At 46.2% G+C, this 27947-nt stretch overlaps 1 protein-coding gene across 4 annotated transcripts; it reads left to right on the top strand.

The window, feature by feature from the left end:
* The first annotated feature begins 61 nt into the window (after window positions 1–61).
* On the top strand, window positions 62–27947 carry vgll4b (vestigial-like family member 4b). Of its 4 annotated transcripts, none has more exons than XM_010864606.5 (6): window positions 62–360; window positions 1081–1157; window positions 18603–18816; window positions 25191–25416; window positions 25734–25905; window positions 26943–27947. In XM_010864606.5, the coding sequence occupies exons 2-6, from the start codon at window positions 1094–1096 to the stop codon at window positions 27188–27190; spliced, it is 924 nt and encodes a 307-aa protein (XP_010862908.2). In that variant the 5' UTR covers window positions 62–360; window positions 1081–1093; the 3' UTR covers window positions 27191–27947. The 4 variants fall into 4 exon arrangements, with proteins under 4 accessions (XP_010862908.2, XP_010862911.2, XP_010862910.2 ...); XM_010864608.5 differs by lacking the exon at window positions 62–360 and adding an exon at window positions 522–537; XM_010864609.5 differs by lacking the exon at window positions 1081–1157 and having other exon boundaries at window positions 79–360.

Genomic DNA, 27947 nt, shown 5'->3' on the forward strand with positions numbered 1-27947 from the left:
AAAAACTGCTTTGAAACTATTTCCTTGTCATGTACCTGCAAAGGATGTGATGCAATGTAATTATGTTAATTTATGCTGATATCATTTCGTAGAGCTAGACCAATGGGATCTCAGCACTTTCACCACCTGCTAGGAAGAGAATTCTATCATTCCAAACATTCTTCCCCCTTCCTCGTTCGTTTGCTACGAAGTTCACAAGTTGGTCCGATCATTTCCCCCCCCCCCGCCTTCGGTCGCAAAAACATTGAGCTGGCTCCTTTTCTTTCTGTGGATTTACGCTGATAAAGGATTCTCCTTCAGAGTTGTAATCGGTGCGAATATAATTCCGAAGATTCCAAAGTGGCGCTCGAAGGAAAGGCGGTATGTATGTACGATGTAGCGACTACCCTGCTGAACACTACTAGTTCGATTGTGAAACATTGTAGCAAACTTGAATTACATTCCCATGCTGCGTGGAAATTATCCTGAAAGGAAAATAAAGCGTTTTATAATTGTCATAATGGGAAATCAGTATGGGACAGATATTCCACGTTAACTGTGAGTATGGTTTGGGTTTTATTGTTGAGTAATTCGCACATCCAACTTGTGTTATGGCGCATAATTGGATGTACCCTCCCGCGTTAGTCAGTTCTTATTTCTATGGAAGCCGTTGTAAAAGTTGTTTAGGAGAAATGTCAGGTTTTGTAGTCAAAAACTTATTTCCGAAAGTAGTTTCCTGAATAAGAATCACTGAAAGGGAGAACGGTATCTTTGGAATGTTAAGTGTGGGAATCGAGGGGAGACGAGGACGGGAGAAGTGCGTGCTAGAGGGGATTTGTCCAATTTTTCATTCATCAGTGCAGATCTGGCAGGGCGACGTCACCAACGCACACGAGTTCTGTTAGTGGTTACAAATTACACATTCTACAAGACACGAGGAGCTAATAAATCATGTACGTCCTGCGAGCACGTTCCCCAGACTGCATAGCCCGAATTATGCATGCAACACTATAAGCATGCAGTCCATTTTTATTCATAGTCCATGAAGACTGCAGCTTTTTTTAAAATAAATCATATGATTAACTAATTCTACTACTTCAGGTTGTTGTGAAGAATGGAGACGCCTTTGGATGTTCTGTCACGAGCTGCGTCGTTAGTGCACGCGGATGATGAAAAACGTAAGTGTGCTCTTACAATATCAGGCAAGACCTGTTTTCTGATGTTTATCAGTCTAATCTCATAACACTGGCGGTTTGTGGGAAGTCTTCTTTATGTGTGGCTAGGCAAATAAGGATTCCCACAAACTGCCGTAAGGTTGGTGTTGAGGCCTGCCGCCGTACTCGGAGCGACACGGCTACCAGTCGTTTGATCGTGCAAGACATCGTATGATATGTTGTGGGTGTATCGTAAGGCTGGAGTTTTTTGCCCCCGCACCATTCCACCAGGAAGCTCTTACTCTACGCTATTTCCCACCTGTCTCCATAACTTACCCACAACCCATAGTTCCACCCTTTTCCTTACACAGTCCTGCCCTCAACCGTGCACGCACTCCTTATGGCTGCCCCAACATAATCATGCTTGAATTCTGTTTGGCAAGAAAATTCCTTCCTAGATTAGGCAGCAGCCAATCCTTCTCAGCAGGCATGCAGTCTAGCAGCACAGCATACTGGCCAGCCAGCGGAAAGAGGGAATATGCCCTTTTTTCCCCTTTCAAGGGTCTGCTATGATTGAGCTGCTAAGAGGAGCAATATATATTTTATTTGTGTTTTAATAAACTCTGCAGGGGTCTTTTCTAGTTTTGTTCTAGAAGTTTTGTGAGTCCGTGGAATGTCTGACTAGATGCACTGATCTAAGATCTGGTCACCCCTGCATCTCAGAGGAGAAGTATTGATCTAGGAACACAGTAAGACAGGTCCTAGATCAGCGCTTTGACTCGGTTGATATAAAACCTCACTGGTGTTCTATCAGACAGATGTCTCCACTCATGTATCTGGTTTCCTGTCCGTTCATCCTGCGTTTGAGAGGGCGAGTGTGGGGGGGCACCAATCATGCCTTTCCAGGTCCCGCTGCTCCGTCTCTCTCTCTTGCCCCCCCATCTGTCTCTCTGAAAATAAAAAGCAATATCTACACAGCCTAGGAGGTCCGATGCAGTACTTTATTTTCAGCAGGGTTTCCACTGCCAAGCAAGCCTCTTAAACAAATTGTGCTCTTTTGGCAAGTATCCCAAATTACAACATCTTCCCTTTTATTGTGCACTACTTGGATCAGGGCCCGGGTCAAACCTAGGCCACTGTATAGGGAGCAGTGTTCCATTTGGGGTGCATCCTCAGTGAGCCAAGTATGGGAGCAGAGGAACCCACTGAGTGCCTCCCACTGGCCCCCCCGCTGGCTTTTTGTTTTCTCCCCAGGCTGATGATGTCACCCGGTGTTGTGGTTGTGCGAGGCCTCTTTTGTCCCGATACAATACAGTCGACCTGTTTCCACAATAGCCTGCGTCCTCAGCGAGCATCAACAGCCAAGGCCCTGGAAGCCCCGCCTCCTCGTTTGCATTTATGACAAACCTTTGGAATGCTCCCGCTTTCTAGAACATTCAGGAGAGGGAGGTGCAGCCCAGCTGAACAACAGTTATTACCACAGCAGGATACACTTAGCTTCACTGCTGTGAACTAAACTGTACTCAATAATTCTGCCCCACAGCAGAACAGGATAATAACAGAAAAAAAGGCTTGTGGAGACAGGAAGGGTAGCTGGTTTTAAAAAATATATACATATTTTGTATAGTATTGTATCTCTATATTTTTGTTAAAGGAGACTGGACACTCTCCTGGCTTGTTTTTGTTTTATTTCAAAATACCTTGTTTCTTTGTGTTATTTGTCCATCATAAAGCAACTTCATGGCTCCAGTTCTTCCACCTGCCCTGTGAATACATCCCAAGCAGGAATCCATTGCTAGGGGTCTTTCCTCCTTTCTGTTCTCTCTCTTCCCTGTCTTTCCTTTCTGTTCTCTCTCTTCCCTGTCTTCCCTTTCTGTTCTCTTTTCTCTCCCTCCCACTCCACCTCTTTTACCCTTTTTGGTTTTGTTCTCCTGAGACTCCTGGGAGGTTTCATTTGTGCTGTAATTGTTGTTGTTTCTTTGGAAGCGACGACCCCCAGAACCTCTCTAACGGGAAAAAAGCTTTAAACCATTCATTCCAAAAGTGTTGGGTTCGAATTTTAGGTTTAAGACCTTAGATTAGGATTTGTAAAAGTTTGACAGCTCTCTGGTGTCCTCCTCACTCTCGTTCATATTTTCAGTGGCTGTCGCAGCAACAACAAGCCATTGTTTACAGGGCTGCGAAGCAACAGAGCTCCATTCATTTCAATGAGGGGCATCAGCTGGCTGGTGGGAACATTTTGGCGCGTCGTTAGGATGAACTGTCAGGGTGTATAAAACGACGTTTGAAATGGCAGCAACAGCCCATTCCTTTCCCTGGACAGCCCGGCATTCTGACCCAGGAGTCCTTGACCTCTGACTGGTGCACAAATCCGGTAACTTTAATCAAATTCTCAGGAATTTCATAAATGCCTGGATTCCCTTCCCAATTCTGCAAAATGTTGCGAAAGCTACAGGAATGCTGCACGCCTTCATGGAGTGATGCCGCGTCGTAGAGATCCTTTGCATACCTGTGGCCTTGTGGAGTTCTGAGGCTGGGTTTCTTTCAGGTCCTCCTGATCCCCACGGTGGAGTATTGTGGAGATCTGCTGAGGGGTGGTTTCCATCAGGTCCTCCACCCACAGGACCGGTTGTCATGGAGGTCTCTCCAGCGGGTCAGGATGCCTGTATTCCTTTCTGATAGGGGAAGCCATGGCTACAAACACCAGGGTAACGCCTTGTTAAAAACCTGTTACAGTGAACTCTGCTTTCTAGTTTGACACCCCTGGGTGTGTGTGTTTGTGTTAATGCTCAGTCATCAGCTCATCATTAGCCCAAGCCAGGACTGCTGCCAGATGTACCAGGGCATGACGGGAAGAATGACACTCGGCTGTTTTCTAGTCTTCGGAGGAATGGGTGGGGCGCGGTGTCTGTGCAGTGTCACCAGAAGGAAACCGTCTTGAGACAATTGTATTTTCATAGGAAGCCATCAGCATGCGTTACACTCAATTTGAAAGGTTGTATGTTCGATCTGGACCATGGAGACCAAACAAACTGCCGCGAATTGCCTGAGTCAATGAAAAAACAACAGATGCGTGTTTATCACAATGTGCCCCACAGCTTTTTAAGTACCTTTTAAAACAACTGATACTTACTTTTGTAGCCATCATTTATTCCATTAACTATTGCCCATATAAGCAACATGTAATTTCCAACTCAATGTTTCTTTAGTGCAGGACACATAATGAGCGATAGACCAATGCTTTGGGTACGTTGAGTGGTATGGTTGGTTTATAGGCCCAACTCTATAATTTCCCCTACAACTATTAAACACACAAGGCTTTCATCAGAGGCCCTGCTCACAACCTGCAGTGGCGTGTGTCTGTGTGTAACTGATGTGAAAGGGCGGTCCAGTTAGTTGTGCGTGTTGGGAGCATTTCAATCAGGCACGCCACTTGCTTTGAGACCTTGAACTAGTTGTGGTGTGACGATCCCAATGGTTCATTATTGTTGGTGTGTTCTGATGACCTCAGGTTTGTCTGTGGTCACACGATGGTGAAAACAGTACTGGTTTATCTGCATGTTTGAGTATGAAGGTAGAACACTCACTGACAGGCGAAGCACTTAACCTTTTGTTTAAAATATTGAAATTAAGCCAATTTGCAATTAGCAACAATTATAGTACGTATTTGTCAGATTGCGGGGAGTGTGCTTCACTGTTTACAACCATGATTGAGCTTGCAGGTGCCTGACCTACCACAAGGAGTCGCTACAGTGCACCACCAACTCTTGGCCGCAATGAAGCTGCAATTCGGTAACTTTGCTGCTGCACCATCCAGGAGCCCACAACTCTGTCCGTTGACTTCGGGAGTCGGTTGTTAACCTCGATCGCAGACACACCCACATGTGAAATCGCTCAGGGATAAGGTCAGCCAGATTGGGACAAATAAGACTGATGTTCATGAGGTGTTTGTATTGGTAACTGGCGCTCCAGCTGGTTTTACCCGGTTTTGGTTTGGCTGCAGGCTGGGTGTGCTGTTGGGGAGAATAGGGGTGACAAATGGCTGACCAAAGATGTGACCTTTCAGGAGAAAAGGTTAAGGTTTAGTCATTGTACCGCTGTTGAACTGTCTTACAGAAGGCAGAGTGGAGCTATGGAGCAGAGCCAGTTGTGTGTGTCAGAGCCAACGGGCCGGCTACATCGACCCACCATGAGAAATATCGGGTTACCTTTCCACAGCAACGTCAACAACAGGTGATCACGTGACAGCAGAGAAGAGCAGGCTGACTCTTTATCGGATGTGGCTTGTCTTGGTTTCTGATTGACTGTGACACTGACCTAATGTTGTTGCTCATGTATTTTTGATACAGTGTCTTTCACACCCAAGGAGCTCCCCCAATATAACAGACCATCACTGGATCCTCCTGAGACCCAGCTAACGTGTGTGTGTGTGTGTGTGTGTGTGTGTGTGTGTGTGTTACCTTTACACAACAACGCCATATGCAGGTGACAGTGGAGCAGGCCTGTGTATTTTGCTGTGTTAATACAAACGGCATTGGATTTTCCTGTCTTTCTTATTGAGTGTCTTTCACACTCAAAGGACCCTCTATTCTGTGTATTGGGACAGTTGACTGGGATGTTTTCTAACAGACACATTTTTCGACAACTGGTAAAGTGAGCAGGAAACTGCTGAATGCGCCAATGCAGTAAATAGGCTTTTTTTGCAACCTGTCAATCTTTAATTGAGGTTGAGTCACTCTAAATCAAATCCTTAACACTTTTTTGTGTGTAATTAAATTCAGTATAAATCATTAAGAATATCTGAAAAGTTATAATTCAGGCTAATTGTCAAGCTAGTTCCTATTATCATTGGCTTTCCGAGAGCAAGCTTAAGTTTTGAGTAAGAAAACTGGAAGCTGGTATGCTTAAAGTACTGCAAACATGTTACATGTCAAGGGCCTGCACATTCAAACACGTCACATGTTGATGATTTGAACATTTTCAATAATATTTTTTTTTCTTATTTGAAAAATCTGGGCAGTGGGTAGATCGCAAAGCAGTATTCTGACAGCAAAACAAAGCAAATTACAGGTTTGCTTTTATATCCGCAGCCCAAGTAATGAATAGCTAGTGTGTTGGTCAGCTCAAATCAACAGTCTAGAGGCATTTGGAACCTGGACTGGTCTTGCAGAATGACAAGCTTGAATGATCAGTTATTACCCGGGACAAGTTTAAACGTCTTCTGGAAACGTCCTGGCCTCCATCGTAACAGCTACAAGGTTTTATCCTGTGACATATTTTTTGGAGGATTGAAATTAAGGGAAGAATCCAGTGTGAATGGTCTTCCAGGAATAATGGACATTCTGGGGTGACACCTACAAGTGTTCTCCGGTGATACTAGTCATGTGGAATAGGGCTGATATGAGACCTTTTTCGGGGCCTTTGTTCGTAAAAGGTTGAAGTAAGCGTGCTGATCTAAGAACAGTTTCACGCGTTTATATAATAGTAGTCATTATTATACAAAAGGCCCCATGGACAGCACATAATCACCATCTCCTACACTGACGCTGTGAATCCAAGCTGCACATTTAAAAGGATCATTTGTTCATTCATCAGGGAGATTTCAGATTCTGCCGTCTCCCAGAACCAAATGGGATTAGAAAAGGGTTTTATGCACTGATGATTTAATCCCCCCCCCCCCCCCCCCCCTGTCATGACAATCACCCCCAACCCTCTGTCACAACTACCCTCCACCTTTCACCTCCCCTGGTCCATAACTAACAGGCAAACCCACACCTCCCCTGGTCCATAACTAACAGGCAAACCCACACCTCCCCTGGTCCATAACTAACAGGCAAACCCACACCTCCCCTGGTCCATAACTAACAGGCAAACCCACACCTCCCCTGGTCCATAACTAACAGGCAAACCCACACCTCCCCTGGTCCATAACTAACAGGCAAACCCACACCTCCCCTCTTGCTAACTAAGGGCATATGGTTCTCATTGGTTAGTTGAAGAGTCTGTTTCATGTCTCACACGTTGAAGAAGGTCTACCTGGCCGACTAGAACACAAGTCCCATTCAGGCCGCTAGCTATTGACCACATGCATGCGCACACGCACGCACGCAGTGTTTGTCTTTAAGCTTGTAATGGGACTGATGCTGCATGGTAGGAGTGGACTTGACTCGGTCTTATTTACAGTCTCGTCAATGTGTTGCAGGAAGGTGTGAATGTGTTAGACTCAGAGCCCTGAGCGTGTGTGCCATATTTCAGTAAGATAAAGGGATTTGAAAATGTGCTATTGTGTGGTCTGTAAATGTTTGTGTGTATGTTCAGTTTTTTTGGCAGTGTCTGCTACACGAGACCCAACCAGTGTCCCTTCGGAAATGTATAATCTCTATGGCAAACACACGCAATGGTGGGTGTCTGTCTCATTCTTCCCATCTAATAGTCACACCAAAAAGTGGTGTTCAAAAACACCGGGTTAACATCATTTAGGAGTCTTCTCCTTTAACAGAAGGTCATGGTGTAAAACCACCGTGCTCTTTCATACAGTTGATCAGCTGACACTCAGTACAAAGCATCGGATGACACCTGAGTCCAAACCTCCAATTATCAGGCACACCTTTCAGGCTTTGTCTCCCCCAAATACCACAGGGAGGGGGGAGGGGAGCTGTCCTACCGGTTTGTGCGGCCGTGCCATCCCCTCCCATCTCACTCTTTGATGCGGAAACACCCCGCGGTCTCAAACGTGGAAGCGTTAATCAAACGCCTAAAGAGCTTGTCAAGAGGTTTGATGTTAGCGTGACGGCTTTTAAGACGACTGTCGCCGGATCTGGGGTTGAATCCCAAATCGCATATTGTATAGTATGCCCGTTACGCAAGCAAGAAGATTAGTAAACCGTAGTACGCTGAAAATAGTATACCACCAGTTCCCCGGGTGACCTAGTATGTCTGGTGGATTTCGAAGTATGCTTCCGTGCATGCTTTTTGAGGTGAAAGTAAAACAGCAGGGGTTTCCACAATTCCTTCGGCTTTTCACTTGAGAAAGTCAGTTCTCGTCACCTATACTGATAGTTATTGCATCGGTGCAACCTGGTCTCAGGAACCTACGTAGACTATTTTACGAAAATCCACGGCACCCGATTTCGTATGATATGTGACGTTACGTTAGGTTACATTACAATGCGCCACCAAAACATATGATACATTACGAAATTATTCAAACATAACATATCTTACGAACGCTATTACAACGTATCAAATGTATACGATCGCTATTAAAACATAAAATAGAACACCAACGCCAGACAAACGTATGATATTTACGAACACTATGAAAATCGAACCAGCAACATTTGGATTACAAGGCAGTCGCCTTACCCACTGCCCCACACTAGACATGGGGATTTATGAGTAATAGCAATGTCGCTAGTATATGTTATAAAAGCATTTTACCATCAACGTTACGTTGTCGTTAGGCATCACAGCACTGGGGTTAGGGTTAAGGTTAGATCTCACAGGACCGGGGTTAAGGTTTGGGCTAGGGTTAGGAAACAAAAAAGGTTAATTTAAGGTTACGTCTCACAGCTCTGGGGTTCAGGTTAGGGTTAAGGTTAGCTATTAAAGCACTGGGGTTAAGGTTAGGGTTTGGGTTGGGATTACAAAGAAAATCACTTCAAACACTTCAAACTTATGTTGTGTTACTGCACGTAATATATCTTACAAAATCCCCTGCCTAAAATGTATATAAAATAGTCTACGTCATCAATCTGAGACCAGGTTGATTGGTGTCATTCACGTATGAAATAGCTTTGGCAGCCTAAAGTTCGTCGTCAGTCTCGCTAGCAATTGCTCAATTCTTATGACTAGTCCAAGTAGTAACATAGTATTAGCCTATTACTTCCTGTAAGCAATTAAAACGGCGAGTGGCAAAATCCATAAAGTTTAAAGATGCTATTTGTGGTAGAAGTAAACTTCAGTTTAACAATGCTATTATGTAATTCCATGGTTAACTGAGGTATGACAGTGATTTTACCTATCGATTAGGCACATGTATAAAAACATGTTACACGTCCAGCCCACAGTGGGAGATTTAAATAACTGCCGATATTAACTGCAGATGTCTTCTGGTCATGTATGCATGCATTTATGCTGGTATAACTGTAGAATCTGCAGTTATTTAAATCTTACACATTACCTATATCTTATGTCGACTGAGGAGCCGGATGATCTTGTAGCTTTGTACCACTAGAGGGCAGTACAACCTCAATGTATTTGTGTTACTACATTATTTATGTGGTGCTGTGTGTTGTCCTGTTCTTGAAACTGAATGGCTTTCGTCAGGTCCGGCAATGAAAGTGAGAACTGTACTATCCTGGTTTAAATAACGGTCAAATAAAGCGTCTGGTATTAGAATACGTTTTATCAGTACACAGAATGTGTTTAACATGGGTAACAGACGCCATTGCTCATTTGGATAACGGTTTCATTTGAAAATGAAGTAAGATCCGATTTGGCAAGATACTAGGTCAATATCACGGGTTCATAATAATTATAATACATAGTGAACTATATATGATTTTGAGGGAAGGTTCAACAAATCCTAATAACAAAATAATAATACTCTGTTTTCAAGAAAAAACAGTAACCATGTGTATCTTACGGAGCTCTCCGTATATTATTTTCGCAAAGACAGCAATGATTCCTGTCTGCCAAATTTGACATCCTAGCCCCTCCTTGTTTTTGCTCTCACTCGCTCCTTTTACTCGCTCACGCGCCCTCCCCCCGGTCCAGCTTGGCTCTGCATTTGGAAGGCTGATCTTGTGCGCAAAAAATCCCTGACATTTGAGGCGCTCCCGGGATTTAGCGAGCATGCCCAGTGGCCAAAGCCTGCTTCGAGGCAAGGGGCGTACATTCGATTCATACCAAGCATAGCCTGCGCGTCAAGTCGACTTTACAGCTGGCTGTAAAGGTTAGGAGGAACTGTCGCTACCGTTTTTGTCCGAACCAATTCTTTTTATACAATATTTGCAAGTATTTTACAAACGACTTTCGTGCTGGGACGGGAACTACCTTTAAAATCGTGTAGTTTATTTTGCGCATAGAAAAGTTTAAGTGAAGGCTGGGCCTTTAGCTGCTGTGTGGATTGACCCGTCCACTTAAAATCTAGCTGACTGCGGTCGCGTCGTATTTTTTCCTCGACTCGGTTAAATGCTTCTTACGAAGATGGATCTGTTGAACTATCAATTTTTGGACAAAATGAACAACAACATTGGCATACTCTGCTACGAAGGTAAACACGTTAATCGCCTGCGTGATTTAAATTATTTGGAAACTTTGTTTTTAAGTGTGTAACAACATTGCAACAACCCAGGATAAACATTGTAATAGCATATCAATTCGCTTGTTACTTTGTAGCGTGTACGTTTTTTCCTCCCATGTTTTGAAGCTGGAATGTTATGTTGTTTAAAAACTTTCAGAGTAGCATGTAAAAATTTCTTTTTTTATTTATTTATTTTTTACACTGCTTCTGCCACAGTGCTGTGTTTTATATCATGAAGTACCCAACATAGTCCATTACTATCATAACAGTATTGTTTTTATTCGAAACTTCAAACTGCTTCAAAAAGTTTCAGGAGCGGGAATATATATTCTCTTGAAATTTTGAAGTAGGCTACTTTGTTGCGAACACATCTGACGTCACATCACTCGTATGGTTTCCTTTTTTTCTGGCTTTGATTTGACTTCACATTCTCATACTCTCTGGTGTAATTCTTTGAATGATAATTCACTAGTCATTCTACCCCACCTTTTTTTGAAAGAAAAGTTTCTCCCATGACATTATTTCCAGGATCGTTGTGTAACCACGGTGTTTCAGTGGGTTAATGTTGTAAACATTTTGGCGGACGATCCTTGGACTAGTCACGTACAGTGGTGAATGCATTCATTTTCTTGTCCCCTATTGGAATTAAACGGGGCCCAACGACTGATTTACTGTGTGAACCAAAATTACTGGATTGACTACTTTAATTGAAAGATTGAACTAGTGTGTGTGTGTGTGTGTGTGTGTGTGTGTGTGTGTGTGTGAATATCAAGCTTGACTGACTAAACTGTTACTGACCCAATTTAGATCGTTTTTTCCCCCTGTTTTTTCAAAAATGCACCTTCTGTTACATCTTGTCATATAACTGTTGTCTTACCTTGTCATATACCTGCATCGTGTATGTCCACACACACACACACACACACACACACACACACACTAGGGTTAGGGTTGACTCTGAAGAATTCCAGAGTTTGATAGTGATGTTCTGGTTGACCAGACCCTTAGATCTATCGCAGCCAAAATCGACTCATTACTGACTCATTACTTATCCCTAATCCACATGTTGGCCATTTTATCTCCCCCAATGTGTGTGGTGAATCCCACAGGTTATTTCATGGGGGTGCGGGTTCTGCACGCTGAGCAAGGTCCTGCACGTTGTCACTCCCTCTGGTTCCAGTTCTGTGTAATGGGTTGCTAGGCAGGCATGTGCTGTTGGTTTCCTGACTCTGTGAATGGTTCTGTCTGGAACGTAATGCCGTAAAAGGCTCAGAGGCTTCAAATTCTTTTTGGGAAATCATTCCAGTTATTTAGCACCAGCTGTAATTGATTCGGTGTGTTGGAACTGTGTTTCAGAAGCCCCTAAAATACAACCGCTAGCCCTCTGACCCCCTGGGAGGCTGAAGCCAGTGCTCAACCCAGGAAATTTCTTCGGGTAATATTTGAACCCAGTCAGGAGTACTGCTGAGGGGACTGCAAGGCTGCCATGTCAGGGGGGATGGAGGTCCAGAGGTCATCAACTAGCAGATAGTCCTCCTGTTGCCACACTTCAATATCTGACAGTCAGTCCAATGTGAGCCAGCCTTCTCTCTTGATCTGTTCCCCTCGCTCGCTGTCTTTTTCTGCCTAGCACTCGTTTTTAGGCCTCTCCCTCCCTCTGATATCTCGCACTTTCTCTCTCTGATCTTATCGTCTTTGTTTGAAGCCGTGACAAGAGCTGTTATAGCCTACCTGTGAGATGTTAACCCGAAATCACCAGCTCCCAGCCACAATCTGATCAGTGGAATGTTAACATTAAGAAAGTCACCCCAAACAGTGTTTCATTTCCACAGTTACTTTCAACTTTCCCCAAATCCATCTCTGTTACTACAAAGTTGCCTAGTAAATCTTCACTAGTCTGACACCCTGGTGCAGTAAAAGGGCTAGATAAGCTGAGGAGAATTACTCAAAACTAAATGTTACTTTATCTTCCAGCCCTAAATAATCTTCAGATGTACTGGTTAAATAATGGTCCAATCAGAATTTCAAATTTAATCGCTTCTCAATGAATTCTTGATGAAGAAAAAAAATCCAATATCTGGAAAAATAAAACAGATGAGGTTTGGAGTAACACCCACCCATCTAACCAATACTATAAAGGCTTATTTAGCATTATTTAACCAGTTAATATGGGCATAATACCCATTACAGTTGGGAGACCCTAGGACACATCAGACTCTATCAAGCCCCCAGAACATCTCCTCCGGCTTGTGGAAAGACCAGGTCTGGTATGGATGGAACACGCTGCTCATTCCACTGCTGGAATGTTGGAAATCCCTTAGTAAGCAGCATGCTGGATGGACTCTGTCAGATCCCCCATAGTCCAGCTAAATCAGCAGTCTGGGGCCTGAAGGAACTCTCTGTGGGCCCGGGTGAATCAGCCCTCTGCTTGCATAGCTGTGCTGCTCTCACCTACGTGTGTGTGTGTGTGTGTGTGTATAAGTAATATACTTCAGTACATAGTGTATGTTGTTTATTTCGTAGGAAGTATTTGCACTATTTCCTAGAGTCTGCATGGCCTACATTCTTTCCTTTGCATGTTGTTTATAACATGTTCATTGATGTGGGCTGAAGCTCTTCTCCTCTCTGGTGACATGCAGGACCTTGCAATGAAGTTTCGGGCTTACTAATGGAGGGGTTTTCGGTCCATTCTAGATGTGCCGTGTGGTGATCGAGGCACACTATAAAAGCAGACGACAGCATTCGGATGTGCCTGTTGGTGATGGAGAGGTGGATGGGCAAGCTGGTCTAGCTGGGCTCAGAGGTGGAGGACAGGTGGGTGGAGCCATCAGGGCTGACTGACGTATGGGGGACCAGCAGCAGCCCGGAGATGTGCGCCACACACAAACAGGACGCCAACATTCACTAGACAGAACCTCTTATTTCCATCTGGTCTGCTCTGGTTTTCTGGCTCAGAGGCTCAACCACTACGCTGTCTCCAGATTGTTCTGATTCAGCTTTAGGGACTGCTGTACGTTGTTCCGACCGCTTCATGTTCTGTTGGCGTGGAACGTGTTTCCAATAAACGGGGAGGGGACCGATTGTACTCCTGACAATACGATGGCTCCGATGAAGACGGCCTTGGAATGTTCCAGCACATCTCCAGACCATCTTCTATGCTGGGTCATGAATGGCACCCCATTCCCATGTGCACTTCGTGTAGACCCTTGCCAAAAGGAGTGTACTGTGTAGGGAATAGGGTGACATTTGCAGTGTAGTCTGTGATCATCTTCTGTTTCAGACCATTAAATGATGGTAGTTGATGACAGATTTATCCCAGGTGTCAGTTGTGACCGGTGCTCTTCCGTTAGTTTAGTCCACCTCCCTTGCTCACTGTCTCCATCCTTTAAGAGAGGATAATGACTAGGCCTGTTTGTACCAGAACGGGACGGTAATGATTACTTCCTGCCTTGTTCAGCTGGTTGTCTGACTCCAACAGGAAAGACTCCCTCTGCTCTTATAGGTCAGTGAAGACCAATCCGTGTTAGAACTGCGGGTTAAAACAATTTGGACTAACTCTGGATACAGAACTTAAAGACTAGCGTGCGCACACGCGCCAGCGGCTGCTGTACTTCCTGAGTTCCATACAGCATGTTAATCGTCGCATTAAACAGCAGATTAACTGGCAATACATCCACATCTTGTATACATGTCAGGTTTCCAATAACTGTCGATTGGGCAATACCTGCCCTTCTGGCCATTTCACCGACCCTTGTTGGATTCTCAGTCTTTGAATGGGATGAAGTGGTCAGATTCCCAGGAGGCCTGAACGCTGAGCTTCTCCAGTCACTGACTGCAGTGAAGCCTGTGTTCATTAAGCCTCGAGTGGGAGCGTTGATCTCGGGTCAGTGTCCTCTGTTAATGTGCACAGGTTCATTGCTCTTTAAAAGGATGAGCTGTTCCTGGATCAGCCGCCCTCCTCAGGCCGTGGCCACGCGGTCCATCTGTGCCGCCTCTATCTCTGTCGTCTTTGCCGCTCGGCCTGTCATGTGACCTGGTGACAGGATAGAAATACACCGTCCGTGTGTAGCCGGGAGCTCCGGTGCTGACCGCCTGTCTGTGTCTCTGAGTCCAGGCCCGGCTGGTCGGCAGAAGGCTGGTGGATCAGCTATTTTGGATGCAGCTCTGAGGATGAGCAAGCACATGTTTGGTGGTCTATTCCAGCCTGTAGACACGCAGTGGGGCATCACCAGGTAGTAAAGATAGATGTTCAGCTCATAGGGGCACAGATGGGCCCCTCTCTCTCTGTTCAGAGGACCTCTTTTCATTTGGGAAATGTGTGTTTTCACTGTGTTTACCCGGCCGAAGCAAGTAAACCAAAAAATAGATAAACACAGGGCGAAATAATTATCAGACAGTAAACATTACCTGGACACTTGCCGACACAAACACACAAGCCGGTTCACAATATTATTAGCCACATGTAGACTGTAACACTGCAGATGGGCCAGGTATGAACTGCTTGACCTTTTTTTCTGGAAACAGGGCCTGTTTTGATATTCAACCAAACAGATAGCTTATCTTTGTTTCCATTACTTTTTTTATTCTTTGAGTCTCTTGCGCTCTTTCCAGTCTGTCTCATCTCTCCTGTCTCTCCTGTGTCTGTCTGTCTCTCATGTCTTTCTTTCTGGTCTGTTTGTCTGTCCTTGTCTGTATGTCTGTCTATCTACTGTGCCATTGCTTGGCTATCATTGGCTACATTGTCCTTATGACTGGTTGTGGCTGGCCTGTCATTGGCTCCTTCTGGTGTCATTCTGAACTGCTGTTCCTCTCTGTTCCTGCCCTAGTCTCTGTCTGCCTGCATGGAAAAATGCTGACTGTCACTTTTACTGCTGAACAGGGGAAAAAAAAACGTTTTGTTTTCAGAGGAGAGGAAGAACTCCCATGAAGCCTTTGGCCCTTTGTTGTCCCGGTCCAACGGTCTCTCTCTCTCAGCTGTACCGCTCTCCTCCCCTCTCTCTGTATGTGATCAGTAAGGGTCTTTCATTGGTGGTTCTCAAATAGCCTGGTCACACATCTGTTTGGGCTTGTCTCGCCGTCTCAGTTTGACTTGATGAGGTGAACGAATTGGGTAAAATGGCATTAACAGGTCCGCTACCAGGCTAGAAATGGAGCTAGAATGGAGATGGATTATGGTTTGGACAGCAGCCGCCCAGGGAACAGGAGGGGGCTTTGTCTCGTGTCTTTTTGATTGTTGTTTTATGCAAGTGGTTTTCTTCATGCCTTTCACAACTAAAAGGATTCATGAATTTCAAAACCTCCCAGGCCAGGAAAGCAGTTCACGTTACAGAGAATGTATCAAATATATCATTTAATGGGGGACTGATGCATGGTTTCCGCCTGGAGGGCGATGGGGGTACCAGGTTCACTACTCGCACAGTTGGTTATCATGCCAATAAGGAAATGGTCTGGTCCTGAGACACACATTTAGAACCACAGTATTGTTGAATAGTTGTTGCTGATTGGCCCAGAGTGAGTTCTAGAATGTAGAATTATTAATCGGGACTGTAGAATTCTCGTACATTGACTATGGAACACCTAGTCACCACATGAATAACCTCTTTTAAAGGCAATAATGGAGTTGTTTATCCTGTTTAGTGCTGACGCCACCAAACAACAACATAGTCACATTGTAGCAGGAATGACCTTTTAAAAATATTTCCGTGTCTGTTAGTGAATTCATGCATCTTTATGTTTTGATTGCTTCAGACACAAACCGGTCATTTGTTCCATAATAGAAAGAAGGACCAGGTCACATCTGTAGTACCCAAAACATTAAAAAAAATACATAAATAAAACATCTGAATACAAATGCAAACAGTCATTAATTACAGAAAACTCGCTAGGGCGCGGTAAAAAAGTATTTCATTATATCTGTAAAACATTTTCCCCACCAGGTAGTGGGTTTTAGAAAAGTCATCAATCTTTTTCATGACGTCATCTGCGCCAACCAAATGTTTCTTCGAGCAATCACGAAAAACAATAATTAAACCTTAATATACTTAATATACACTGTTGACCTAATAATAACGTTTATACACTCTATAAACTCGCTGAGTGCAGGTGACATGGAACGTCCGGTTGAGAATCTGTTTATCGTAGTAGCCTGCCTGGGAAAAACGGATTTGACTCCTGAAGTAACGGGTGTGATCAGACTCGTCATTTGGCTACTTCTGTTCTAAACGAGTCCATTACAGGAAGGGCAGTAATCACCAATATGACATGAGTAGTGGTTCCTGTCTGCTTGGACTGCATTTATCCATCAGAAGAAAAACACAAGGAGCTCAACATCATTGTGGTCAAATTAATGATTATTCATCATCTCATTTTTTCTAGTGGTTATTGACAACTGTTTCAAGATACAATCAGAAAGTACATGGAAAGTATAAACGAGTACATCTGCAAACCTGCCTTCAGTCAGTGCCAAAATATAGGGCACTCTTTCAATCGCCCTCGACCGGGCATACCCTCCCGCCCTCGACCGGGCATACCCTCCCGCCCTCGACCGGGCATACCCTCCCGCCCTCGACCGGGCATACCCTCCCGCCCTCGACCGGGCATACCCTCCCGCCCTCGACCGGGCATACCCTCCCGCCCTCGACCGGGCATACCCTCCCACCATATTACCAAAGCATGTACAATTAAGTAAGATGGAAAAAATAACAGAAGTGAAAACTCTCTATACCTCTATAGTCTTTCATCAGACCAAACACACAGGGTCCATCTCAACTGATCCATGTCTTAATCTGTTATTTTGTATTTTTTTGATGAAAGTTGAGGAACTATAATGTTCTGTTTCGAGGACAGTGTTCTTAACTCACTGTTGGACTCCAGGTTATATTCTGAGGACAGTGTGATAACTCATTGTTAATTGTTGGAGAGGCAAAAGATATCCAGCCCCCAAAAGATACTGTCCTGTTCTTCCTCCTCTTGCTCCATTCATATCCAACACTAATGTCCTGTAACTGAACGTGTTCATTTAATGAGATCCCCTTTCTGTGTGTTGTGGTTTGTTTTGGGGTTGTGTTTTCGGTGTTTGTATTGGGGCTACGGAGCTGTCACTTTGTCGTCCTGTGTTGTCGTTTTGTGTCGCAGGATGTTCTTGGTTCTTGGTTTTGAGTGAACATGTTTTGGTTGAATAGTTAATCAGACATGCTGTCCCACTACAGTCCTCTGTCTGCAACCCCCCCCCCCCCCGCCAAAAACAATGATGTCACCCCTGTTGCCATGGAGTCTGCTCAGACTAGCAGAAACACGTCAGTCAAGGCCAAATAATGTCCCACTTGTTAAGGAAGCGCCATCACTCCTCACTTTCTACTGGCTCATAACTAAACACATTGTAAATGTTCTTCATTCCAACACGTGCCGTTTGATTCGTTCTCCGTGCCAGTGGACTAGATGCTCAACATGTAAATTGAGTTGCCTGCCAGCTCTGTGATGCCAGGGTCTCCATGTATGTCAGGGCTGTGATCTGCCTGTCACAGAGAAGTGCCATGTCGACTGGCTGCAGATGGAAGCCTCTCAAGGTTGAGGCGGTGCAGTTGGACTGACCCAGCGGAAAGTCCCCAAGCCGTTAACAGTAGTGATTCTGCGGTCTCCCTCCCAGACAGTGAACCCTCCACTCCCCTGTTGTCCAGGCTCCATCTCCAACAAATGCAAACCGCATACGTTTATATTAGCTTGTTTGTTGTTCAAACATTTCAGCAAGTTTCCTGCAAACCAGGCCTCACTTGGACGTTCACTTGGACGTTCAGCAGAATGTTTACTCAAAGTTTCATAGTAAATAAGACTTTCAGCAAAAAAAAAAATAGTGTGTTTTACTTTATAACACAGCTGCTCCATGCTACTGTAATAATTATTCTCAGGATTCATCACAAATTGCTTTTATGTCCAAACACATTCTGACCTGTTCAGTAGTGTTTGGTTTTTAGTGTTTGGTTGTGTTTTGAATGTTTTTGTCTTGTGAGCGCCACAACAAGACACTGCGTCGACCTGGCGTAAGGCCACATGTGTTGCAAGTTGCCGACGTTATTGTCTCTGATCCGGCAAAACAGAACCGGGTTCTGTGGTCCGACGAGTCATCCTAACACCTCGAATGCTCATATGTTGTTCTGTGTGTCCAGGCGAGGCGGCGCTGCGGGGTGATCCCAGGATGCACCAGTCCCTGTCATCCTCTGGCATCACCAACCACAGTCACAGGACCGGCCCTCCTCCAATCAGCCCCAACAAACGCCGGCTGAGCCTCGGCACCGGGCCGGACCAACAGGACGGCGGGCTGGACCAAGACTGCGACAACGAACACATGGCCAAGATGAGCCGGTTGTTTGCTGCTAAGCTGTAAGTCGACACGGTACCGAAACATTGAAGGAAGTGCTAGTGGACGCGTTGTGGCACAGTCCCACCTTTAGCAGAATGTTCTGAGGCGTTTTCAGGCTTTATTGGTTGAGGAAAGAAGTTGAGAAAGTGGTCATGAATAGGTGTCCAAGCCCACTCTCAGATCTGAAACCCCACCTTTTTAAAGGGTACCTAGAAATGAAGCTCCGCACCCACCCTGCCTGTCTCTCCCTAGCACCCTCTGTGTTGTGCCCACCACCCAAAACCTGCTCCAGCATGGTTCTGACGGCTCCACGGTTCTGTGCAGAGGCCCAGGGTTCCTCACATACCGTGGCTGGGATGAGGAGCACGTGGCTGGGATGAGGAGCACGTGGCTGGGATGAGGAGCACGTGGCTGGGATGAGGCTTTTCCAAATGGCGCCCTGTCCTCTACCTAAGGCCCCATGAGCTGTAGACAGTGTTTAAACGCTGTGCTGTAGATGTGTGGTGGCATGTGAGTTGGGGTGGGGACCAGCGAGGGCCCGGTGGTGGGCGGAGGGGGGGCCCGGTGGTGGGCGGAGGGGGGGCCCGGTGGTGGGCGGAGGGGGGGCCCGGTGGTGGGCGGAGGGGGGGCCCGGTGGTGGGCGGAGGGGGGGCCCGGTGGTGGGCGGAGGGGGGGCCCGGTTGGTAGAGGGTCCAGCGAAGGAGGCGCCTCATTCATGTAACTCCTCTCTGTGAGAGTTGCTAGGGGGGCTTGGTTCATAAGGCCACAGACTTGACTATTTATTGATGAATAACTCACCATGGTGTTAGGCACAGCACAAAAAACACACAGTAGAGTACGCCAAGGTCTATTGCCAGTTCACCACCTGAGAGTGTTGAGGGGAGAATTAGGGGCTGTGTTAGAAAGACAAAACACTGATGGACGCTTAACTTTCTGCCAAAAGGCGATGCAGTTTTTTGTGAAAAATTTTACTTTCTCTCTGTAATGAACAAACATGGCTATTATTTTAGGCGTCTTCCACAAGGTATTTCTGCAAAGGCATGTATTTGTGTGGTTCTGAGTTTCAACTGTACTCAGTCTTATCTTGGAAAGATGTTGTAGTCAGTCTGTAGGTGCATTTTTATTTCTACGATTGATGGGGCATTTCTTGGGAGTTGTGGTTGCATGTGTGCGTTCGTGTGTTTGAGTGTTGGAAAACTGGGGCCAGGGGTCATCTAGATCCTTAGTGCTTGCTTTCTTTTTCTTTCAGTTTTTTGTTAGTCTTTCTCTCCTGTCTTTCTCTAGTTTCTGTAATGGTGCCAGGATTGCCCTGGGGGATGGGACACATGAAAACAAGATACTTTTGTCACAAAATCCTGTAATGAGGAAGTCTGGGTCATATTTCCCTTCCAGTCAGTTTTGCTGCAAGGCCATTGGATATCCACTGCGAATAGAGACCTGTTGAACAGCAGAAGACTCCACCGCTGTTGACCGAAGTTGCAGTCAGAAGTCGGGCAGCGGGGGCCATTTTCTCCTCCTCAAAACAAAGGCCCCTTATCCTGTCAGGAGGCGCGGGCGTGGGCAGCAGATCTGCTATTGCTGCAGCAGAGCCTGGCCAAATGGAGAACAACAAAAAATATTCTCATAAATGACAAGTTGATGCCATGATAATAAATATAACGATTAGTTTGTAATATTGATAAGCAAACTGCTACTGAATTTCCTGAACCACTGTCGAGAGTTTTATTGTTGTAGACAACTTAACAGTCACCCACCTAAGCTAGCTCAGGGACGGGCGTGGTCCAGTTGAACACTTTCTCCGTATGTTTTCCATGACCGTCTTGGTTGAGCTTAGCCACGGTTCGTGGTCAGATCTCGACCAGTAATGGGGGGGGGGGGGCTTGTGTTCAAACTTCTGCTGCTTCTGGGAACTCTGCTAGCATGGTGTTCTCATGGCCAGTAGACAGCAGAGGATCACTGCCAAGGCTTCAATGTTGTTTTACACAGGGCTCTTCTTTCTGACGTGTGTGTGTGTGTGTGTGTGTGTGTGTGTGTGTGTGTGTGTGTGTGTGTGTGTGTGTGTGTGTGTGTGTGTGTGTGTGTGTGTGTGTGTGTGTGTGTGTGTGTGTGTGTGTGTGTGTGTGTGTGTGTGTGTGTGTGTGTGTGTGTGTGTGTGTGTGTGTGTGTGTGTGTGAGCACTTTGATGTTTGCTTTGGTTCCCTGTTTTATGTTAATATTCTCCCTCCTGCTTTGCCCTGCTTCCAGGGACTTTATTACTCTGTTTTATAGTTTATGTTCGGATTTGATTCAATACGATATTTTCATTGCAGAAATAATTCTGCTGTGCTCAATCTTAAATACATTGGGTTCTCTGAATGAGGAATAATTTGGTGATCCTTAATGATTCACAGATGGCGTCACACATGGTGTGTATCCATTTATTCATAAAGATACTGTTACTGCCTTTCATCTCTAACTTAATGCCTAACTACTGTTGATTCTTTGCATGTCAGTAGTTGAATAAGCTTCAAGCTATTGAGATGGGTGTAGTCTACGTGGGAGTTATATTTTTGATTGAGATTTAAAATGTAGTCTACAGTTTAAGATTTATTGCAGTGATGGAGAAGTTAAATCTTTATGGTTTATCTCTCTAATTTGAGACCGCTTACTGCTTTTTGAAATAATAAATTTTCTCTCCTAATTTCGGCTTTTACCGCCTTGCCTCCATTGAAACAACTCCACAGCAGGATAGGGGAACGTCAAACCATGAGACATGTCCGTCTTGCCTCCATTGTAACAACTCCACAGCAGGATAGGGGAACGTCAAACCATGAGACATGTCCGTCTTGCCTCCATTGTAACAACTCCACAGCAGGATAGGGGAACGTCAAACCATGAGACATGTCCGTCTTGCCTCCATTGAAACAACTCCACAGCAGGATAGGGGAACGTCAAACCATGAGACATGTCCGTCTTGCCTCCATTGAAACAACTCCACAGCAGGATAGGGGAACGTCAAACCATGAGACATGTCCGTCTTGCCTCCATTGAAACAACTCCACAGCAGGATAGGGGAACGTCAAACCATGAGACATGTCCGTCTTGCCTCCATTGAAACAACTCCACAGCAGGATAGGGGAACGTCAAACCATGAGACATGTCCGTCTTGCCTCCATTGTAACAACTCCACAGCAGGATAGGGGAACGTCAAACCATGAGACATGTCCGTCTTGCCTCCATTGAAACAACTCCACAGCAGGATAGGGGAACGTCAAACCATGAGACATGTCCGTCTTGCCAACGCGTTCTAATCACATCCTCGTTCAAGGAAGAAGTGTTATCTGGCACGTTGTCTCTCTCAGGGGAATCTGTCCTCCAGCCAATCACAGTTAAGCTTGCAGGGCCCAGATCTGCCACATGGGGTCGCCAAGTGCGATTGGATAGCCCTGTCTGACCCCCACCCAGGGGTGGGGCTTTGCAACACACTGCCCTGTGTGGTGTCGTTCAGACTGCTGGTTGCCATGATGTAGCTAAACGGCTTCAATCCGGATGCCAGGCGCTATTCGTTTGTACATGGTTCCAGAAGACATTTATCTCTTGGAACATCTCTCCTTCTGTCTCTCTGTGAACCTGGGGTTAGACCTCTCTTCTCCAGCCTGACTCCAGAGGTTTCCTGTATCTTTCAGAGGTGACATCCACTCATATGCTGAGTGGGTCCATCGATCGGGTCAGAACTGGAACAGCCAGCCATTCAACTTTTGTGGGGTTTTCTCAAACCAAATGACACTGAAACACAACTGTGAGAAAAACACTCCAGTGAGTTTTATTGCTCTATTAACTACGTTTTCGTTTCGAACCAAGTATCTCTGCCTGTAAATGAAGTTTTTGAGCTGAGTTCTTGTATAAAGTGCAATCAACTGCTATATCTTCCATCAACCGTTTCCAGATTCTAAAGATGAACAGTTATATGAATGCTTTCATATTTGTGGTGAATTCCCATCTGTGCTTGGAGGTGTTTGTGTAACCACTGGGCCCAGATCCACACAGTCACCATTCTAACTGTTCGCGCTTATTCTGATGATTACAAAACACTATCTTCAGACAGCACATTGATCACAACTGTCCTGTTCTGTGAAGTGTACCATTGCTGGGCCGGCAGTCGTGCCAGTCATTATAGTGGGGTGGGTGCTGGGCCGGCAGTCATGCCAGTCTTTATAGTGGGGTGGGTGCTGGGCCGGCAGTCATGCCAGTCTTTATAGTGGGGGGGTGCTGGGCCGGCAGTCATGCCAGTCTTCATAGTGGGGGGGGTGCTGGGCCGGCAGTCATGCCAGTCCTTATAGTGGGGGGGTGCTGGGCCGGCAGTCATGCCAGTCCTTATAGTGGGGGGGTGCTGGGCCGGCAGTCATGCCAGTCTTTATAGTGGGGGGGTGCTGGGCTGGCAGTCATGCCAGTCTTTATAGTGGGGTGGGTGCTGGGCCGGCAGTCATGCCAGTCTTTATAGTGGGGGGGTGCTGGGCCGGCAGTCATGCCAGTCTTTATAGTGGGGGGGTGCTGGGCCGGCAGTCATGCCAGTCTTTATAGTGGGGGGGTGCTGGGCCGGCAGTCATGCCAGTCTTTATAGTGGGGTGGGTGCTGGGCCGGCAGTCATGCCAGTCTTTATAGTGTTGTGGGTGCTGGGCCGGCAGTCATGCCAGTCTTTATAGTGGGGGGGTGCTGGGCCGGCAGTCATGCCAGTCTTTATAGTGGGGGGGTGCTGGGCCGGCAGTCATGCCAGTCTTTATAGTGGGGGGGTGCTGGGCCGGCAGTCATGCCAGTTCCTTGATTCTAGTGCCTCCAGCCTTCTATACCAGCCTCTATATGCAGTGGTTCTTTAAGGACTTCTGACCCCAGGTCTGTTAAGGTAGATGTGAAAGGGGGGGGGTGTTTGTAGAAATGTAATTGCTACTACTTTCTACAAACGCTGTTCTCCCTGCCCCCCTCCTCTGTTTTGTCCTTCTCAATTCCTCTCCTCGGTTCTCTCTCCTCCTGCACTCTCGGTCTCCTTGCTGTTCTTCTCTTCTGGTGTGTGCTGTTTCAGCTTGCTGAAAGGTAGACCCAGGGGAGGAGTGGAGACAGAACATGTTGAGACAGCTCTCTAATGGGAGGGAGGGAGAAGAAAGGGTGGATTGTCTGACACACACACCCCCCAACTCAGCCAGCTGGAAAACACACCACTATAGTAACACTGACATACCACAGGGAATTCAAGCAGTGGACTTTCCTACAGTTCCCAGCTAAAACATACATGGAGCCACAAGCCACCCATGGAACCATTTTCTGTCACCTATCTAAATGAAGTATTACATCATGTGATGTTTTTTTATTTTATTAGCTCTCGAAAGCTGGAAAAGGATTGCATAAGTCTTCATCCCCTTGGCTATGAAACACTTACACCGTTGTTCAGCCAATTGCCTCGATCCATCCGTGTGAAATTAACATGTCACATGATCTCAGATTAAATACACCTGTTTCTGGAAGGTCCCAGTGTTTGGGGTAGGGCATATAGCTAAACCACCAAGAAGACCCTGGAGCTGGAAGAAAATTCTGGAAAATCACTGGTCAGGTTTGGGCTAAAGAATATCTAAATTAAATAAATTCTAAAATGTTTTAAAACACAAATCTGGCTTGAGCAGGCTGTCCACTAAGAATGGGTTGGAAAAAAGGTACCAAAGGGAACTCGATATAGTGTGCACTATTATCTGGGTGCTAAATAGTGGGCCATATTTCTCAATGGCACTGAAAAAGACATTGCTAAGTATCTGTCACATTAAATATTTGATTTTGCTCCAAGGTACCTGGCTTAAGATCTAACTTTTACTTTGTGGCCTAAAAGAAAAACACTGTGAGAACGACTCCACCATGGTAAATCATGTTGGTGTCAGCATCATGTTATGGGGATATTTTTCATCAGCAGGATTAAAGACAAGATGGATGGAGCCAAAGACAAAGATTCAACCCTTGAGTGATTTAAAATGTAGTCCTAAAGTAGCCCAGGCCTGAATCCATTTGAGAATCTGTGGCAAGACTTGAAAGTTGCTATCCTTTTGTTTCCTGTCAAAACAATATGCACCTTCAAAGTCTTGTGTAGTTGGCGTTAATCAATGCGAGAGACTTTCAGTTTAATACATTTTCGTGTTTGTGAGGGGAGAATACTTTAGTTTTAACTATGAGTTTCTGCTAATATGAGGATTTTCTGTTCAGTTGAACGCATGTCTCCTGTCCCCCACCCTGGTCCAGCACACATGTTCATATTCTGTTGCCAAACCTCAATATATATATTTGTGCTTCCCTTTCTCCTGCTAATCTAGGTTGGAATGAGGCTGTTGGACGTCTGTACGCAGCACACTGACGCCATGTTGTTTTCCTCTCTCTCCAGCGACTACCGTGGCACCAAAGACCCGCGGGATCGTAGCCGCAGTCCTGTGGAGAGAGCCGCCGCCCCCTCCATGGGTCTCCATGGTAACCACCACCTGTACGCACCCCCCCATCACCACATGCCCAGCTTGGCCTTGGACCAGCCCCTCGCCCTGACCAAGAACAACATGGACGCCGCCCGTACCCTGACCATCTCACCCACCACCAGCCCTGTGGAGCGGCAGCAGGTGGGAGGGTTGTACACATCCATGTAGGGCCTGGAGACCCAGACTCTGTGTCCCCTGTCCCGGCCCTGATCTTAACCTCAATAACCTGCCTAAACCTAAAAGCAACTTCAGTTCCATCACTGGCCAGTTGAGCCCTAATTTTTCCCAAGGAGGGACGTGCATAAAAACCTTCTGGGGACCGATTTGTTAGGTTTTTCTTGGGGCTTTGGGTTAGGGTTAGACCACACACACGCACTTTCAGGGTTCAGAACAGGTAAACCGTTGTTGTCCTCAAACCACAGGCGAAGTCCTCAATGTGTCTGTGTTCATTTGTCTAGAATCGTCCGTCGGTGATAACGTGTGCGCCCGCCAACAACCGCAACTGCCACCTGTCTCACTGCCCCGTGTCGCACAACGGCTGTTCCAACAACCTGTCTCACTGCCCCGTGTCGCACAACGGCTGTTCCAACAACCTGCCCAGCAACTACAGCCGGAGACCAGCCAGTAACTGTGAGTGACATACTGTGCTGTTTTCTAACACTATTACACCCTGAGCTACAGGCTGCAGGTAACCATGCTATTACAACCGTGTGTTCTCCACATGTTGTGTAGTGAAGGGTCTAATAGTTGGATCATAGTTGATTGTGTGTAGACCAGTAGAAGCGGACTTTGGACCCGGACAAGCTAAGTCACAGACATGTTCGGCAAACAGGTCTGATGAAGACGGGTCTGTTGTCCTGGGAATAATACACGGCAGGGAATGAGTGTCCAGGACAGCGCCTGCGGAACGCCACATAAAACTCCTGAAACGATTTTCCTTTTGTAGCTAGGCTATAAGTTAGTATATTTGCTGTGAGGCATTCGTTCACTTGCCAGTAGGGGAGTTACAACTTCCTCTGAAGTAGCTAGCAAGGTCACTAGCAAGCTACAGGACTTGCCTTGGTAAGGTATTGTGATGGTCCTGGGCTAGGTCAGGTGGTAAGGTACTGTGATGGTCCTGGGCTAGGTCAGGTGGTATGGTACTGTGATGGTCCTGGGCTAGGTCAGGTGGTATGGTCCTGGGCTAGGTCAGGTGGTATGGTCCTGGGCTAGGTCAGGTGGTATGGTCCTGGGCTAGGTCAGGTGGTATGGTCCTGGGCTAGGTCAGGTGGTATGGTCCTGGGCTAGGTCAGGTGGTATGGTCCTGGGCTAGGTCAGGTGGTATGGTCCTGGGCTAGGTCAGGTGGTATGGTCCTGGGCTAGGTCAGGTGGTATGGTCCTGGGCTAGGTCAGGTGGTATGGTCCTGGGCTAGGTCAGGTGGTATGGTCCTGGGCTAGGTCAGGTGGTATGGTCCTGGGCTAGGTCAGGTGGTATGGTCCTGGGCTAGGTCAGGTGGAGCGAACACCAACCACCCCTCCACCTGAGGCACGTGAGACCTGCTGTCTGTAGTGTCAGTAGATTTACAGTCGTGTCTGTCTACATTTCCTAGATTTATTAAACGTGTTCCTATCGTGTCTCTTTCTCAAACACTGTTCAGCTCTTACTAATCCATTCTTCTCTCCTTCAGCCAACACTGCGTGTGTGGACCCCGTCATTGAGGAGCACTTCCGTCGCAGCCTGGGCCGGAACTACAAAGAACCGGAGCCTGTCACTAACTCTGTGTCCATCACCGGCTCTGTGGACGACCACTTCACCAAGGCCTTAGGAGAGACCTGGCTACAGATCAAAGCCAAAGGAAGCTCCTCCTCCTCCCCTGACTCCTCCCCCAACAGTCACATGGTCAACCACAACCACTCCCCATCTGTCATGTCTTGAATGGAAGGGCTAAAGTGGCTTAAGCCTGCTAAACTCCACCCCTGTCCCTGCCCCACCCTGTTCATAGCTCACTGTAATGCAACACATGGCTGGTTGCCCCACCCCCCTGGACCACTGCTGGGTGGGCGGGGTGTTTTTATTTTGTTCCAGCCCTGCACTAACACCATCACTCGGTGCACTGACTGGCTAGTACAGCAGGGGTTATGTTCACAAGGCACCTTCTGTTTTTGTTTCCTATTGCCACGTGTTTAGTTGTAGTGTCCACTCATTCATACAACCCTGGTGTTTTATTTTAGTGCGGGGCTGGAGTGAAACCCTGCGTTTCTATTAAGCTCTCCATCCAGGAAGGCGGACTGTGGTCCCTGATGGAAGGCCATTCTGCATGATATAGCCCGCCCACAGCTGAGCTAGTATTTAGCTAGAAGCTATATAGAACCATGTGGATAACGATTTAGCCCTGAGTTGTGCTTGTAGCTGGCTAGAAACTATAGAACCGGGTAGAAAGGGAGCTTCCTTTTGTCTACATTTTTTTTTTAATTTAATTTTTTACTTTTCATTTTGAAGTAGGTTGGCATACTGCTTCGGTGTATGTGTTTTTGGATGTCTGAGACGTTTAAGAGAGAACAGTTTGTTTATTTGTACAAGGTGAGATTAATGGATTTATAAGGTTACCCTCTGGAGACACACCCCAACCAATCACAGGCCTTTGTTACCAAAGAGAACTCTGATGCAACTCTGCCATCCCATTTAGAAGACA

This window comes from Esox lucius, chromosome 2 (assembly GCF_011004845.1).
Source record: "Esox lucius isolate fEsoLuc1 chromosome 2, fEsoLuc1.pri, whole genome shotgun sequence".
NCBI lineage: Eukaryota > Metazoa > Chordata > Actinopteri > Esociformes > Esocidae > Esox > Esox lucius.